At 44.5% G+C, this 16,557-nt stretch overlaps 1 protein-coding gene across 7 annotated transcripts in view; it reads left to right on the top strand.

The window, feature by feature from the left end:
• The window catches only part of LOC110518048 (tyrosine-protein phosphatase non-receptor type 12), a 101,274-nt gene that overhangs the window by 63,063 nt on the left and 21,654 nt on the right, over positions 1–16,557 (top strand). For all 7 annotated transcript variants that reach the window (XR_016490095.1, XM_090213423.1, XM_090213424.1 and 4 more), the window contains exons 7-12: positions 159–218; positions 562–704; positions 4,430–4,496; positions 4,607–4,684; positions 6,488–6,586; positions 15,783–15,871. Coding sequence is in view for 6 of the 7 variants with exons in the window: in XM_090213423.1 (XP_090069549.1) it covers positions 159–218; positions 562–704; positions 4,430–4,496; positions 4,607–4,684; positions 6,488–6,586; positions 15,783–15,871 (536 nt within the window). In the remaining variant the exon portion in view is untranslated. The remainder of the gene's footprint in view (positions 1–158; positions 219–561; positions 705–4,429; positions 4,497–4,606; positions 4,685–6,487; positions 6,587–15,782; positions 15,872–16,557) is intronic.

Here is a 16,557-nt window from a genome sequence, read left to right as displayed (position 1 = left end):
TATAGATAGATAGATATCCGTTATTTAAATAGGGACGTCAGTTAAGAACATATTGTTAACCATTAACCATAACACATGTTTTCTGAAGCATTGCTGTTTGTAACTGATGTGTTGTACACCTGTTACAGTTGGGCTTAATCCTCTGTTTCTGCTGGCAGGAATCAGAACAGCCCAGAACGGACTATTTCATCAGGACCCTGACAGTGGAGCATGACAATGTGAGTTCTCTTTTCTTCCTCTCTAACACATAGAAACACAATGGCCTTTCAGTTTCATCATTCACATGACATCAATCTGCTCTTTCTGGAAACTCATTTCCTCTCTCTCCCCCCTTCTCTTCTTCTCTCTCCCCCCTTCTCTTCTTCTCTCCCCCTTCTCTTCCTCTCTCTCTCCCCTTCTCTTCTTCTCTCTCCTCTTCTCTTCCTCTCTCTCCCCTTCTCTTCCTCTCTCTCCCCTTCTCTTCCTCTCTCTCTCCCTTCTCTTCTTCTCTCTCCCCCTTCTCTTCCTCTCTCTCTCCCCTTCTCTTCCTCCCCCCCCCCCCCCCCCCCCCCCCCCTTACAGGAGACACGTAGGATAACCCAGTTCCATTACATCAACTGGCCAGACCATGACGTCCCCTCGTCCTTTGACTCCATCTTGGATATGATTGGTCTGATGAGAGAGTACCAGGAGCATGATGATGTACCCATCTGTATACACTGCAGGTACACACACACTCCGTGAAGCCGTCCATTTAAAGCTAGACGCAATGGATAGAGTAGTGCTGAAACAATATCACAGGAGACACACACACACACACACACACCATCACAGGAGACACACACACACCATCACAGGAGACACACACACACCATCACAGGAGACACACACACACCATCACAGGAGACACACACAGCTGAGGAGGTCTGTGGGGGTCGCTCTCCAAACGACCAGCTCAGCTCTTTCTATTCCCCTTGGATTTCTGGTCCTCAATGAATTAACATTAAGAAGTCCCTTCAGGGCCGTCGTCATTATTATCATCATCAGGCTGATTGGAGCCACATGTATGTTCCCCTACTGTCCCTGGGGATTCTCTGCTCACTACCGTGGGAGAATGTAGGGGGGAGACGGGATGTTGTGGCCAGGGGGGGAGGGGCTTAAGGATGTTAAGTGTGTCAACATAAACTCAGCAAGAAAATAAACATCTCACTGTCAACTGCCTTTATTTTCAGCCAACTTAACATGTGTAAATATTTGTATGAACATAAGATTCAACAACTGAGACATGAACTGAACAAGTTCCACAGACATGTGACTAACAGAAATTGAATAATGTGTCCCTGAACAAAGGGGGGAAATGAAAAGTAACACTCAGTATCTGGTGTGGCCACCAGCTGCATTAAGTACTGCAGTGCATCTCCTCATGGACTGCACCAGATTTGCCAGTTCTTGCTGTGAGATGTTACCCCACTCTTCCACCAAGGCACCTGCAAGTTCCTGGACATTTCTGGGGGGAATGGCCCTATCCCTCACCCTCCGATCCAACAGGTCCCAGACGTGCTCAATGGGATTGAGATCCGGGCTCTTCGCTGGCCATGGCAGAACACTGACATTCCTGTCTTGCATGAAATCACGCACAGAACGAGCAGTATGGCTGGTGGCATTGTCATGCTGGAGGGTCATGTCAGGATGAGCCTGCAGGAAGGGTACCACATGAGGGAGGAGGATGTCTTCCCTGTAACGCACAGCGTTGAGATTGCCTGCAATGACAACAAGCTCAGTCCGATGATGCTGTGACACCGCCCCAGACCATGACGGACCCTCCAACTCCAAATCGATCCCACTCCAGAGTACAGGCCTCTGTGTAACGCTCATTCAGTCGACGATAAACGTTAATCCGACCATCACCCCTGGTGAGACAAAACCGCGACTTGTCAGTGAAGAGCACTTTTTGCCAGTCCTGTCTGGTCCAGCGACGGTGAGTTTGTGCCCATAGGCGACGTTGTTGCCGGTGATGTTTGGTGAGGACCTGCCTTACAACAGACCTACAAGCCCTCAGTCCATCCTCTCTCACCCTATTGCGGACAGTCTGAGTACTGATGGAGGGTTGTGCGTTCTGAGTGAAACTCGAGCAGTTGTTGTTGCCATCCTGTACCTGTCCCGCAGGGGTGATGTTCGGATGTATCGATCCTGTGCAGGTGTTGTTACATGTGGTCTGCCACTGCGAGGACAATCAGCTGTCCGTCCTGTCTCCCTGTAGCGCTGTCTTAGGCGTCTCACAGTACGGACATGGCCATGTCCATCCTGTCTCCCTGTAGCGCTGTCTTAGGCGTCTCACAGTACGGACATGGCCATGTTTTGCCCTGGCCATATCTGCAGTCTTCGTGCCTCCTTGCAGCATGCCTAAGGCACGTTCACGCAGATGAGTAGGGACTCTGGGCATCTTTCTTTTGGGGTTTTTCCAGAGTCTGTAGAAAGGCCTCTTTAGTGTCCTAATTTTTCATAACTGTGACCTTAATGGCCTACTGTCTGTAAGCTGTTAGTGTCTTAACGACCGTTCCACAGGTGCATGTTCATTAATTGTAAGGGAGACAGTGTTTAAACCCTTTAAAATTAAGATCTGTGAAGTTAATTCATAAAAATCCAAATATCTTTGAGAGACAGGGTCCTGGAAAAAGGGATGTTTATTTTTTTGCTGAGTTTATACAGTGAAGGGAAAAAGTATTTGATCCCCTGCTGATTTTGTACGTTTGCCCACTGACAAAGAAATTATCAGTCTATAATTTTAATGGTAGGTTTATTTGAACAGTGAAAGACAGAATAACCACAAAAAAATCCAGAAAAAAGCATTTCAAAAATGTTTTAATTGGTTTGTATTTTAATGAGGAAAATAAGTATTTGACCCCTCTGCAAAACATGACTTAGTACTTGGTGGCAAAACCCTTGTTGGCAATCAGAGGTCAGACGTTTCTTGTAGTTGGCCACCAGGTTTGTACACATCTCAGGAGGGATTTTGTCCCACTCCTCTTTGCAGATCTTCTCCAAGTCATTAAGGTTTTGAGGCTGACGTTTGGCAACTCGACCCTTCAGCTCCCTCCACAGATTTTCTATGGGATTAAGGTCTGGAGAGCTAGGCCACTCCAGGACCTTAATGTGCTTCTTCTTGAGCCACTCCTTTGTTGCCTTGGCTGTGTGTTTTGGGTCATTGTCATGCTGGAATACCCATCCCAGACCCATTTTCAATGCCCTGGCTGAGGAAAGGAGGTTCTCACCCAAGATTTGACGGTACATGGCCCCGTCCATCGTCCCTTTGATGCAGTGAAGTTGTCCTGTCCCCTTAGCAGAAAAACACCCCCAAAACATAATGTTTCCAACTCCATGTTTGACGGTGGGGATGGTGTTCTTGGGGTCATAGGCAGCATTCCTCCTCCTCCAAACACGGCGAGTTGAGTTAATGCCAAAGAGCTCCATTTTGGTCTCATCTGACCACAACACTTTCACCCAGTTGTCCTCTGAATCATTCAGATGTTCATTGGCAAACTTCAGACGGGCATGTATATGTGCTTTCTTGAGCAGGGGGACCTTGCGGGCGCTGCAGGATTTCAGTCCTTCACGGCATAGTGTGTTACCAATTGTTTTCTTGGTGACTATGGTCCCAGCTGCCTTGAGATCATTGACAAGATCCTCCCGTGTAGTTCTGGGCTGATTCCTTACCGTGCTCATGATCATTGCAACTCCACGAGGTGAGATCTTGCATGGAGCCCCAGGCCGAGGGAGATTGACAGTTCTTTTGTGTTTCTTCCATTTGCGAATAATCGCACCAACTGTTGTCACCTTCTCACCAAGCTGCTTGGCGATGGTCTTGTAGCCCATTCCAGCCTTGTGTAGGTCTACAATCTTGTCCCTGACATCCTTGGAGAGCTCTTTGGTCTTGGCCATGGTGGAGAGTTTGGAATCTGATTGATTGATTGCTTCTGTGGACAGGTGTCTTATACAGGTAACAAACTGAGATTAGGAGCACTCCCTTTAAGAGTGTGCTCCTAATCTCAGCTCGTTACCTGTATAAAAGACACCTGGGAGCCAGAAGTCTTTCTGATTGAGAGGGGGTCAAATACTTATTTCCCTCATTAAAATGCAAATCAATTTAAAACATTTTTGACATGTGTTTTTCTGGATTTTTGTTGTTATTCTGTCTCTCACTGTTCAAATAAACCACTATTTAAAATTATAGACGGATCATTTCTTTGTCAGTGGGAAAACGTACAAAATCAGCAGGGGATCAAATACTCCCCCCCCCCCCTCACTGTATACCATAGCTTAGAACATACAGTCTCTGAATGTTAGTTCCGGCTGTAAATCCACCAAGCCTAATGGAAGCTGTGAGATGTAGTCTGTGTGTCTCTAGGCTGTTGCATTCTGTTTCTTTCTGATTGTTGTTGTGTGTTGACAGTGCTGGCTGTGGGAGGACAGGCGCCATCTGTGCTATAGACTACACATGGAACCTACTAAAGGCTGGGGTACGTACAATATGAAACACACACACACACACACACACTCAAATTGTTGCCTTTGCTGTTTCCTGGAGCACAGATGGACCACTGAGTGTATTGTTCTTGTTGGTTTGTAGAAGATTCCAGAAGACTTCAACGTGTTCCGGCTGATTCAGGAGATGAGAACACAGAGGCATTCTGCTGTTCAGACCAAGGTAATGTGGCGTTCAGCTGTTCAGACCAAGGTAATGTGGCATTCAGACCCAGATAATGTGGCGTTCAGCTGTTCAGACCCAGATAATGTGGCGTTCAGCTGTTCAGACCAAGGTAATGTGGCATTCAGACCCAGGTAATGTGGCGTTCAGCTGTTCAGACCAAGATAATGTGGCATTCAGACCCAGATAATGTGGCGTTCAGCTGTTCAGACCCAGGTAATGTGGCGTTCAGCTGTTCAGACCAAGGTAATGTGGCGTTCTGCTGTTCAGACCAAGGTAATGTGGCATTCAGCTGTTCAGACCAAGGTAATGTGGCATTCAGACCCAGATAATGTGGCGTTCAGCTGTTCAGACCAAGGTAATGTGGCGTTCTGCTGTTCAGACCCAGGTAATGTGGCGTTCTGCTGTTCAGACCAAGGTAATGTGGCGTTCTGCTGTTCAGACCCAGGTAATGTGGCGTTCAGCTGAATGTGAACAAAAACACCACTGAAGTCTTTGTCTACCGTGTGTCAATCTTCATAGTGTTCTGTGTTGCTGTGTCTGTGTCTCCATGGTTTAATATGTATATAAGTGCTGTCTTCATAGTGTTCTGTGTTGCTGTGTCTGTGTCTCCATGGTTTAATATGTATATAAGTGCTGTCTTCAGTGTTCTGTGTTGCTGTGTCTGCGTCTCCATGGTTTAATATGTATATAAGTGCTGTCTTCATAGTGTTCTGTGTTGCTGTGTCTGCGTCTCCATGGTTTAATATGTATATAAGTGCTGTCTTCATAGTGTTCTGTGTTGCTGTGTCTGTGTCTCCATGGTTTAATATGTATATAAGTGCTGTCTTCATAGTGTTCTGTGTTGTTGTGTCTGTGTCTCCATGGTTTAATATGTATATAAGTGCTGTCTTCATAGTGTTCTGTGTTGCTGTGTCTGTGTCTCCATGGTTTAATATGTATATAAGTGCTGTCTTCATAGTGTTCTGTGTTGCTGTGTCTCCATGGTTTAATATGTATATAAGTGCTGTCTTCATAGTGTTCTGTGTTGCTGTGTCACCATGGTTTAATATGTATATAAGTGCTGTCTTCATAGTGTTCTGTGTTGCTGTGTCTGTGTCTCCATGGTTTAATATGTATATAAGTGCTGTCTTCAGTGTTCTGTGTTGCTGTGTTGCTGTGTCTCCATGGTTTAATATGTATATAAGTGCTGTCTTCATAGTGTTCTGTGTTGCTGTGTCTGTGTCTCCATGGTTTAATATGTATATAAGTGCTGTCTTCATAGTGTTCTGTGTTGCTGCGTCTCCATGGTTTAATATGTATATAAGTGCTGTCTTTATAGTGTTCTGTGTTGCTGCGTCTCCATGGTTTAATATGTATATAAGTGCTGTCTTCAGTGTTCTGTGTTGCTGTGTTGCTGTGTCTCCATGGTTTAATATGTATATAAGTGCTGTCTTCATAGTGTTCTGTGTTGCTGTGTCTGTGTCTCCATGGTTTAATATGTATATAAGTGCTGTCTTCATAGTGTTCTGCGTTGCTGTATAATCCCAGTGGGCATTAGAACGTCTGTGGGGAAAACAGCCTGTGGTTACCTAGATTACCTCACTGACTCATAGCAAAAACTTGACCTTTTTCATAGGAAAGAATGTTGATTTTCCCTAATTCGTAGCTGTGGTTCAGGGGAATATGGACTGAGTATCTGGGTCTTGTTATGGTTTTAATATGAAGACAAGTGTTCTGTGTTGACTCACTGTCTACTTTCTGTCCCTTCTCTCCCTCCCCTCTCTCCCTTCCCTCTCTCCCTCCCCTCTCCATCTCCTATAGGAACAGTATGAGTTGGTTCACAGAGCCATCTCTCAGCTCTTTGAGAAACAGCTGCAGCTCCTGGAGAGCCCCACCAACTCAGAGATCCATGGTGGCATGGTGAGAACTATCCCTACACTACCCTAACACTACACTACCCTAACACTACACTACCCTAACACTACACTACCCTAATACTACACTACCACTACACATCCCCCCAACACGCAGCACTACAGCTCCTCAGAGCCCCACCAACTCAGATATGCATGGTGAGAACTACCCCAACACTACACTAACCCCCCCCCCCCCCCCCCCCCCCCCCACACACACATACTAACCCCCCACCCCCCACACACACACACACACACACACTACACTAACCCCCCACACACACACACACACACACACACACACACACACCACTATAGCTCCTCAGAGCCCCACAATGCCATGGTGAGCATATCTCTACACAACATATAACATTACATTACAGCACCACCACATATAACATAACATTACAGCACCACCACGTATAACATTACAGCACCACCACGTATAACATTACATTACAGCACCACCACGTATAACATTACATTACTGCACCACCACGTATAACATTACATTACTGCACCACCACGTATAACATTACTGCACCACCACGTATAACATTACAGCACCACCGCGTATAACATTACATTACTGCATCACCACGTATAACATTACAGCACCACCACATATAACATTACAGCACCACCACGTATAACATTACAGCACCACCACGTATAACATTACAGCACCACCACGTCTAACATTACAGCACCACCACGTATAAAATTACATTACTGCACCACCACGTATAACATTACATTACAGTACCACCACATATAACATTACATTACAGCACCACCACATATAACATTACAGCACCACCGCGTATAACATTACTGCATCACCACGTATAACATTACAGCACCACCATGTGTAACATTACATTACTGCACCACCACGTATAACATTACAGCACCACCACGTATAACATTACAGCACCACCACGTGTAACATTACATTACTGCACCACCACGTATAACATTACAGCACCACCACGTCTAACATTACTGCACCACCACATATAACATTACATTACAGCACCACCACATATAACATTACAGCACCACCACATATAACATTACAGCACCACCACGTATAACATTACAGCACCACCACGTATAACATTACAGCACCACCGCGTATAACATTACAGCACCACCGCGTATAACATTACAGCACCACCGCGTATAACATTACAGCACCACCGCGTATAACATTACAGCACCACCGCATATAACATTACAGCACCAACGCGTATAACATTACAGCACCACCGCGTATAACATTACAGCACCACCGCGTATAACATTACAGCACCAACGCGTATAACATTACAGCACCAACGCGTATAACATTACAGCACCACCGCGTATAACATTACAGCACCACCACGTATAACATTACAGCACCACCACGTATAACATTACAGCACCACCGTGCATAACATTACAGCACCACCACGTATAACATTACATTACAGCACCACCACGTATAACATTACAGCACCACCACGTATAACATTACAGCACCACCACGTATAACATTACATTACAGCACCACCACGTATAACATTACATTACAGCACCACCACGTATAACATTACATTACAGCACCACCACGTATAACATTACATTACAGCACCACCACGTATAACATTACAGCACCACCACGTATAACATTACATTACAGCACCACCACGTATAACATTACAGCACCACCACGTATAACATTACATTACAGCACCACCACGTATAACATTACTGCACCACCACGTATAACATTACTGCACCACCACGTATAACATTACATTACAGCACCACCACGTATAACATTACATAACTGCACCACCACGTATAACATAACATTACTGCACCACCACATATAACATTACTGCACCACCACATATAACATTACTGCACCACCACATATAACATTACAGCACCACCACATCTAACATTACAGCACCACCACGTATAACATTACAGCACCACCACGTATTACATTACTGCACCACCACGTATAACATTACATTACTGCACCACCACGTATAACATTACAGCACCACCGCGTATAACATTACATTACTGCACCACCACGTATAACATTACAGCACCACCGCGTATAACATTACATTACTGCACCACCACGTATAACATTACAGCACCACCACGTCTAACATTACTGCACCACCACATATAACATTACAGCACCACCACGTATAACATTACAGCACCACCACGTATAACATTACAGCACCACCACGTATAACATTACAGCACCACCGCGTATAACATTACAGCACCACCGCGTATAACATTACAGCACCACCGCGTATAACATTACAGCACCACCGCGTATAACATTACAGCACCACCACATATAACATTACAGCACCACCACGTATAACATTACATTACAGCACCACCGCGTATAACATTACAGCACCACCACGTATAACATTACAGCACCACCACGTATAACATTACAGCACCACCGCGTATAACATTACAGCACCACCGCGTATAACATTACATTACAGCACCACCACATATAACATTACAGCACCACCACGTCTAACATTACTGCACCACCACATATAACATTACAGCACCGCCACGTATAACATTACAGCACCACCACGTATAACATTACAGCACCACCACGTATAACATTACAGCACCACCGCGTATAACATTACAGCACCACCGCGTATAACATTACAGCACCACCGCGTATAACATTACAGCACCACCACGTATAACATTACAGCACCACCACGTATAACATTACAGCACCACCACGTATAACATTACAGCACCACCACGTATAACATTACAGCACCACCGCGTATAACATTACAGCACCACCGCGTATAACATTACAGCACCACCGCGTATAACATTACAGCACCACCGCGTATAACATTACAGCACCACCGCGTATAACATTACAGCACCACCGCGTATAACATTACAGCACCACCGCGTATAACATTACATTACAGCACCACCGCGTATAACATTACATTACAGCACCACCACGTATAACATTACATTACTGCACCACCACGTATAACATTACATTACTGCACCACCACGTATTACATTACAGTACCACCACATATAACATTACTGCACCACCACGTATAACATTACATTACAGCACCACCACGTATAACATTACAGCACCACCACATATAACATTACAGCACCACCACGTATAACATTACAGCACCACCACGTATAACATTACAGCACCACCACGTATAACATTACAGCACCACCACGTATAACATTACAGCACCACCACGTATAACATTACAGCACCACCACGTATAACATTACAGCACCACCACGTATAACATTACATTACAGCACCACCACGTATAACATTACAGCACCACCACGTATAACATTACATTACAGCACCACCACGTATAACATTACATTACAGCACCACCACATATAACATTACATTACTGCACCATGTATAACATTACATTTCTACCTCGCACAACCCCAATACCTCCCAAATACTTGACATCTCTACCTAGATGGCGTCACCGCTCGAACTAGACAATATTCTGTTTCTTCTTCCCCATCTCACAACACCCCATCACACTCACTCCCCCACAACACTAAGACATGTCTGTCTCCTCTGAAGTGCTTCAGGTTCCAAATTCCTTCTCAGAAACAGAATGGCTGCCCATGTTGCCCCATTCCCCCCGCTCTCTGCAATCAAACACACTGGACACACACACAATCCCTCCCTTCCTCTCTCTCACACACACACACACACACACACACACACACACACACACACACACACACACTTTCTCCCTCTTAAACACACTGTACTTTTTGTCTCCAGGAAATGTTATTAACTCACAACAATAAGAGCTTCTAAACTGATTCACTGAGCAGATGGGCTGGTCAGAGAGTTCTGCAAAGACAGACAGACAGACAGACAGACCTGTGTTCTAAGAATTTGACTGGCCTCAAGGTGTGGCAGAACTGTCTGTGTTGCTCTCTTCCTCTCTTCCTGCTATCACAGCAGCCTGTCGAGGGAGTCTGGGGAAAGAAGGAAGGAGCAAGAGGGTTAGGGAAAGAAGGAATAGAATGAAGAGGGAGGGAGAGACCCTACCCATTTGCTTTAATTAGGTCCTCTCTTCCTCTCTCTTCTTCCCTACAGAACATCTGTCTGGCAGAACACACAGACACACACTTTCACTCTGGCTGGGATTGAATTACTGTATCACACAGCCACTGACTACTCTCTCTCACACACACACACACACACACACACACAGACACACACACAGACACACACAGACAAACACACACACACACAGAGAGGACGTGTGCGAAGCTAAAGAAAGACAGGATGTTACTCCACGATGACGAACAGAGGCCAAGCGAGAGAAAGAAAACTGACTGTCACACGATAAATCAAATCAAAATGTATTTGCCAGCTGCGCCGAATACAACAGGTGTAGACTTTACCGTGAAATGCTGAATACAACAAGTGTAGACTTTACCGTGAAATGCTGAATACAACAAGTGTAGACTTTACCGTGAAATGCTGAATACAACAAGTGTAGACTTTACCGTGAAATGCTGAATACAACAGGTGTAGACTTTACCGTGAAATGCTGAATACAACAAGTGTAGACTTTACCGTGAAATGCTGAATACAACAAGTGTAGACTTTACCGTGAAATGCTGAATACAACAAGTGTAGACTTTACCGTGAAATGCTGAATACAACAAGTGTAGACTTTACCGTGAAATGCTGAATACAACAAGTGTAGACTTTACCGTGAAATGCTGAATACAACAGGTGTAGACTTTACCGTGAAATGCTGAATACAACAAGTGTAGACTTTACCGTGAAATGCTGAATACAACAAGTGTAGACTTTACCGTGAAATGCTGAATACAACAAGTGTAGACTTTACCGTGAAATGCTGAATACAACAAGTGTAGACTTTACCGTGAAATGCTGAATACAACAAGTGTAGACTTTACCGTGAAATGCTGAATACAACAAGTGTAGACTTTACCGTGAAATGCTGAATACAACAAGTGTAGACTTTACCGTGAAATGCTGAATACAACAAGTGTAGACTTTACCGTGAAATGCTGAATACAACAAGTGTAGACTTTACCGTGAAATGCTGAATACAACAAGTGTAGACTTTACCGTGAAATGCTGAATACAACAAGTGTAGACTTTACCGTGAAATGCTGAATACAACAAGTGTAGACTTTACCGTGAAATGCTGAATACAACAAGTGTAGACTTTACCGTGAAATGCTGAATACAACAAGTGAAGACTTTACCGTGAAATGCTTTCTTACAAGCCCTTAACCAACAGTGTAGACTTTACTGTTGAAATGCTTACTTACAAGCCCTTAACCAACAGTGTAGACTTTACTGTGAAATGCTGACTTACAAGCCCTTAACCAACAGTGTAGACTTTACTGTTGAAATGCTGAATACAAGCCCTTAACCAACAGTGTAGACTTTACTGTTGAAATGCTGACTTACAAGCCCTTAACCAACAGTGTAGACTTTACTGTTGAAATGCTGACTTACAAGCCCTTAACCAACAGTGTAGACTTTACTGTTGAAATGCTGACTTACAAGCCCTTAACCAACAGTGTAGACTTTACTGTTGAAATGCTGAATACAAGCCCTTAACCAACAGTGTAGACTTTACTGTTGAAATGCTGACTTACAAGCCCTTAACCAACAGTGTAGACTTTACTGTTGAAATGCTGAATACAAGCCCTTAACCAACAGTGTAGACTTTACTGTGAAATACTGAATACAAGCCCTTAACCAACAGTGTAGACTTTACTGTGAAATGCTGAATACAAGCCCTTAACCAACAGTGTAGACTTTACTGTGAAATGCTGACTTACAAGCCCTTAACCAACAGTGTAGACTTTACTGTGAAATGCTGACTTACAAGCCCTTAACCAACAGTGTAGACTTTACTGTTGAAATGCTGACTTACAAGCCTTTAACCAACAGTGCAGTTCAAGAAGAAGAAAATATTTACCAAGTAGGCTAAAATAAAAAGTAACACAATAAGAATAACAATAACGAGGCTCTATACAGGGGGAACCGGTACTGAGTCAGTGTGGAGGTTATATACAGGGGGAACCGGTACTGAGTCAGTGTGGAGGTTATATACAGGGGGAACCGGTACTGAGTCAGTGTGGAGGCTATCTACAGGGGGAACCGGTACTGAGTCAGTGTGGAGGCTATATACAGGGGGAACCGGTACTGAGTCAGTGTGGAGGCTATATACAGGGGGAACCGGTACTGAGTCAGTGTGGAGGTTATATACAGGGGGAACCGGTACTGAGTCAGTGTGGAGGTTATATACAGGGGGAACCGGTACTGAGTCAGTGTGCAGGGTTACAGGCTAGTTGAGGTAATCTGTTCATGTAGGTGGGGGTGAAGGGGCTATGTATAGGTAACAAACAAACAGTGAGTAGCAGCAGTGTACAAGGGGGGGGGGGGTCAATATAAATTGTCCGGTGGTGATTTTTATGAGTTGTTCAGCAGTCTAATGGCTTGGGGGTAGAAGCTGTTGAGGAGCCTTTTGGTCCTAGACTCCGGTACCGCTTGCCGTGCGGTAGCAGAGAAAACAGTCTATAATTTGGGTGACTGGAGTCTCTCCTCTGGAGTCTTTCCTCTGACACCGCCTATTAAATAGGTCCTGGATGTACTGGGCCGTTCACACAACCCACTGTAGGTCAGATGCCGAGCAGTTGCCATACCAGGCGGTGATGCAACTGGTCAGGATGCTCTCGATGGTGCAGCTGTAGAACCTTTTGAGGATCTGGGGGCCCATGCCAAATCTTTCCAGTTTCCTGAGGGGGGATAAGGTTTTGTCGTGCCCTCTTCACGCCTGTCTTGGTATATTTGAACCATGATAGTTGTGATATATATACACATACACATTTTTGTAATAATGACAATTGCAACAATACTGAATGAACAATGAACACTTTTATTTTAACTTAATATAATACATATGGGCTTTTGGATGGGTGTTCTTAAGGTGATTCCACCTGGTTGGTGGTATGTTTTGATTTAGCCATTGCTGACCCCATGCTTACATCTTTATCACAAATAAGACACCTTGCTTTTCCTGGTGCCAATTCCATGTAATAGTCCCACACTGGTGCTCTGCTTTTCTCTGCCATCTGTAAAACACACACACAGCTCTGAAGTGACAATGATACTGAAGAGTCTGCCTAGGAGACAAATACTAGTAATAGTATAATAGTATATTACTATAATAGTTACCTGTGATGAATGTTGAAAACAAAAACTGTCATTTCTATATGCAGGAAATCCTATTTTAATAATGGACATGGTAAGAATTGACTACCAAAGTGCGAGTCATAATTCCCGTGACACCTTCTAGCAAAATCTGAAAAGCGGTTCCTTCGTTCATTTATTCCATAGGATATTTTTAGATTCACTTAAAATTAGGTCTGTGTTTCGTGTAGGCTTACACCACCGTGTCAATTTTATAACTGTGTAGATATCCATAGGACAAGGTAACTCTGATCAATATTGGCTAAATATAAGCCAAGATTTTGAAGAGTGGATTTATGAAAATATTTAGACACACGTTACCTTATCCTAGTGAGATTTACACGGGTACCAAAACGCAGAGGCGGTTTAAACCTGAACGAAACACAGACCTTATCTGAAGTAGATGAAGACATTCTCTATGGAAGACATGAACAGAGGTGGTTTAAACCTGAAGCAGATGAAGACATTCTCTATGGAAGACATGAACGGTAAAATAACGAAGGAACCCCTTTCAAGTTCAGACGCAAGTTATTACAGGAATTATAACGCGTCGACTATTTCTCTCTAAACCATATACCTTTGACTATTACGAGCCTGCTGCTGCCTACCAGCCCTCAGTCAGACTGCTCTATCAAATATCAAATCATAGACTTAACTATAATAAACACACAGAAATACGAGCCTTAGGTCAAATCCGGAAAAAATCAGGAAACTATCACCTCGAAAACAAAATGTTTATTCCGTTCTGTATTCTATCTAACGGGTGGCATCCATGAGTCTAAATATTCCTGTTACATTGCACAACCTTCAATGTTATGTCATATTAGTTCGCAAAGAGCCAGGTGGCCCAAACTGTTTCATATACCCTGACTCTCTGTGCAATGAACACGAGAAGTGACACAACTTCACCTGGTTCACCTCTGCTAACCTGGATTTCTTTGAGCTAAATAGGCAGGTTTAGAAATACATACTTGTGTATTGATTTTAAGAAAGGCATTGCTTGTTATGGTTAGGAACACATTGGAGCAACGACAGTCGTTGATTGTTTTTTATAAGATAAGTTTAATGCTAGCTAGCAACTTACCCTGGCTTGCTGCATTCGCGTAACAGGCAGTCTCCTCGTGGAGTGCAAAGAGAGGCAGGTGGTTAGAGCGTTGGACTAGTTATAACTGTAAAGGGTGCAAGATTTTATCCCCCGAGCTGACATGGTAAAAATCTGTCGAGGCAGAACGTTCCTAGGCCGTCATTGTAAATAAGAATGTGTTCTTAACTGACTTGCCTAGTTAAATAAAGGTGTACAATTTTAAATGAATAAAAATCGGTGCCCAAAAATACCGATTTCCGATTTGTTATGAAAACTGGAAATCGGCCCTAATTAATCGGCCATTCCGATTAATCGGTCGACCTCTAGTGTGTATTCTGTGTACTGTAATCATGTCTATACAGGCACATCTATAGTCCCACTGTTGGCTATGTTTAGCAACAAATGCTTTTACACATAAACACTGTTTGGACACAGACTACCCAGTGTAATCTCCCTATTTAGGAACAGAAGACTGGGGCAATGGCAGGACCAATAGCCACACACACCACACACACTGGCACACATGACCAGGGTGACCTGAGCTGACCTCCTTACCTCATCGTGTTCGATATAGGTTTGGACGCTGCACACACGCCTACTGTTCAGCCAGCCCCTGGGACCATGTATAGGAAACCCCAGTGATGATACGAACAGGACTGGAAACCATGTTGCCTTGCTGTTATTAGAACCAGTGCAGACAGACCCAAATGATAAACGGTACATTAGCTAAAGTTTTTATTTTCTTATTTTCTTCATCCCTCTGTTTCTTCTCCTCCTCAGGACAATGGGCTCAGCCCAGAGAAAGCTGGACACCACTCAGACGAGGAGCGATGGGACACACCGCCCCCCAAACCACCCCGCGTACGCAGGTACAGTACAGTGACTTCATCATGTATTCAACAACACTGTATATACTCAGCCCTGGTTTGTGTTCTAGCCTGCGGTTTGTCTGATGTGGAACCACATCTCAGCCTCCTGCTGAGCTCTCTGACTGTAGTCTCTCTAAGAACACACTGACTGTACTCCTAGCCAGCTGACTGTGCTCCTAGCCAGCTGACTGTGCTCCTAGCCAGCTGACTGTGCTCCTAGCCAGCTGACTGTGCTCCTAGCCAGCTGACTGTGCTCCTAGCCAGCTGACTGTGCTCCTAGCCAGCTGACTGTGCTCCTAGCCAGCTGACTGTAGTCTCTCTGAGAACACACTGACTGTACTCCTAGCCAGCTGACTGTACTCCTAGCCAGCTGACTGTGCTCCTAGTGTACTCCTAGCCAGCTGACTGTGCTCCTAGTGTACTCCTAGCCAGCTGACTGTACTGCTAGCCAGCTGACTGTACTCCTAGCCAGCTGACTGTGCTCCTAGTGTACTGCTAGCCAGCTGACTGTACTCCTAGCCAGCTGACTGTGCTCCTAGTGTACTCCTAGCCAGCTGACTGTGCTCCTAGCCAGCTGACTGTGCTCCTAGCCAGCTGACTGTACTCCTAGCCAGCTGACTGTAGTCTCTCTGAGAACACACTGACTGTGCTCCTAGCCAACTGACTGTGCTCCTAGCCAGCTGACT

This window comes from Oncorhynchus mykiss, chromosome 21, assembly GCF_057628025.1.
Source record: "Oncorhynchus mykiss isolate SJ-2025 chromosome 21, ASM5762802v1, whole genome shotgun sequence".
In the NCBI taxonomy this organism is placed as follows: Eukaryota; Metazoa; Chordata; class Actinopteri; order Salmoniformes; family Salmonidae; genus Oncorhynchus; species Oncorhynchus mykiss.
This window is presented reverse-complemented; position numbering and strand designations above follow the sequence as displayed.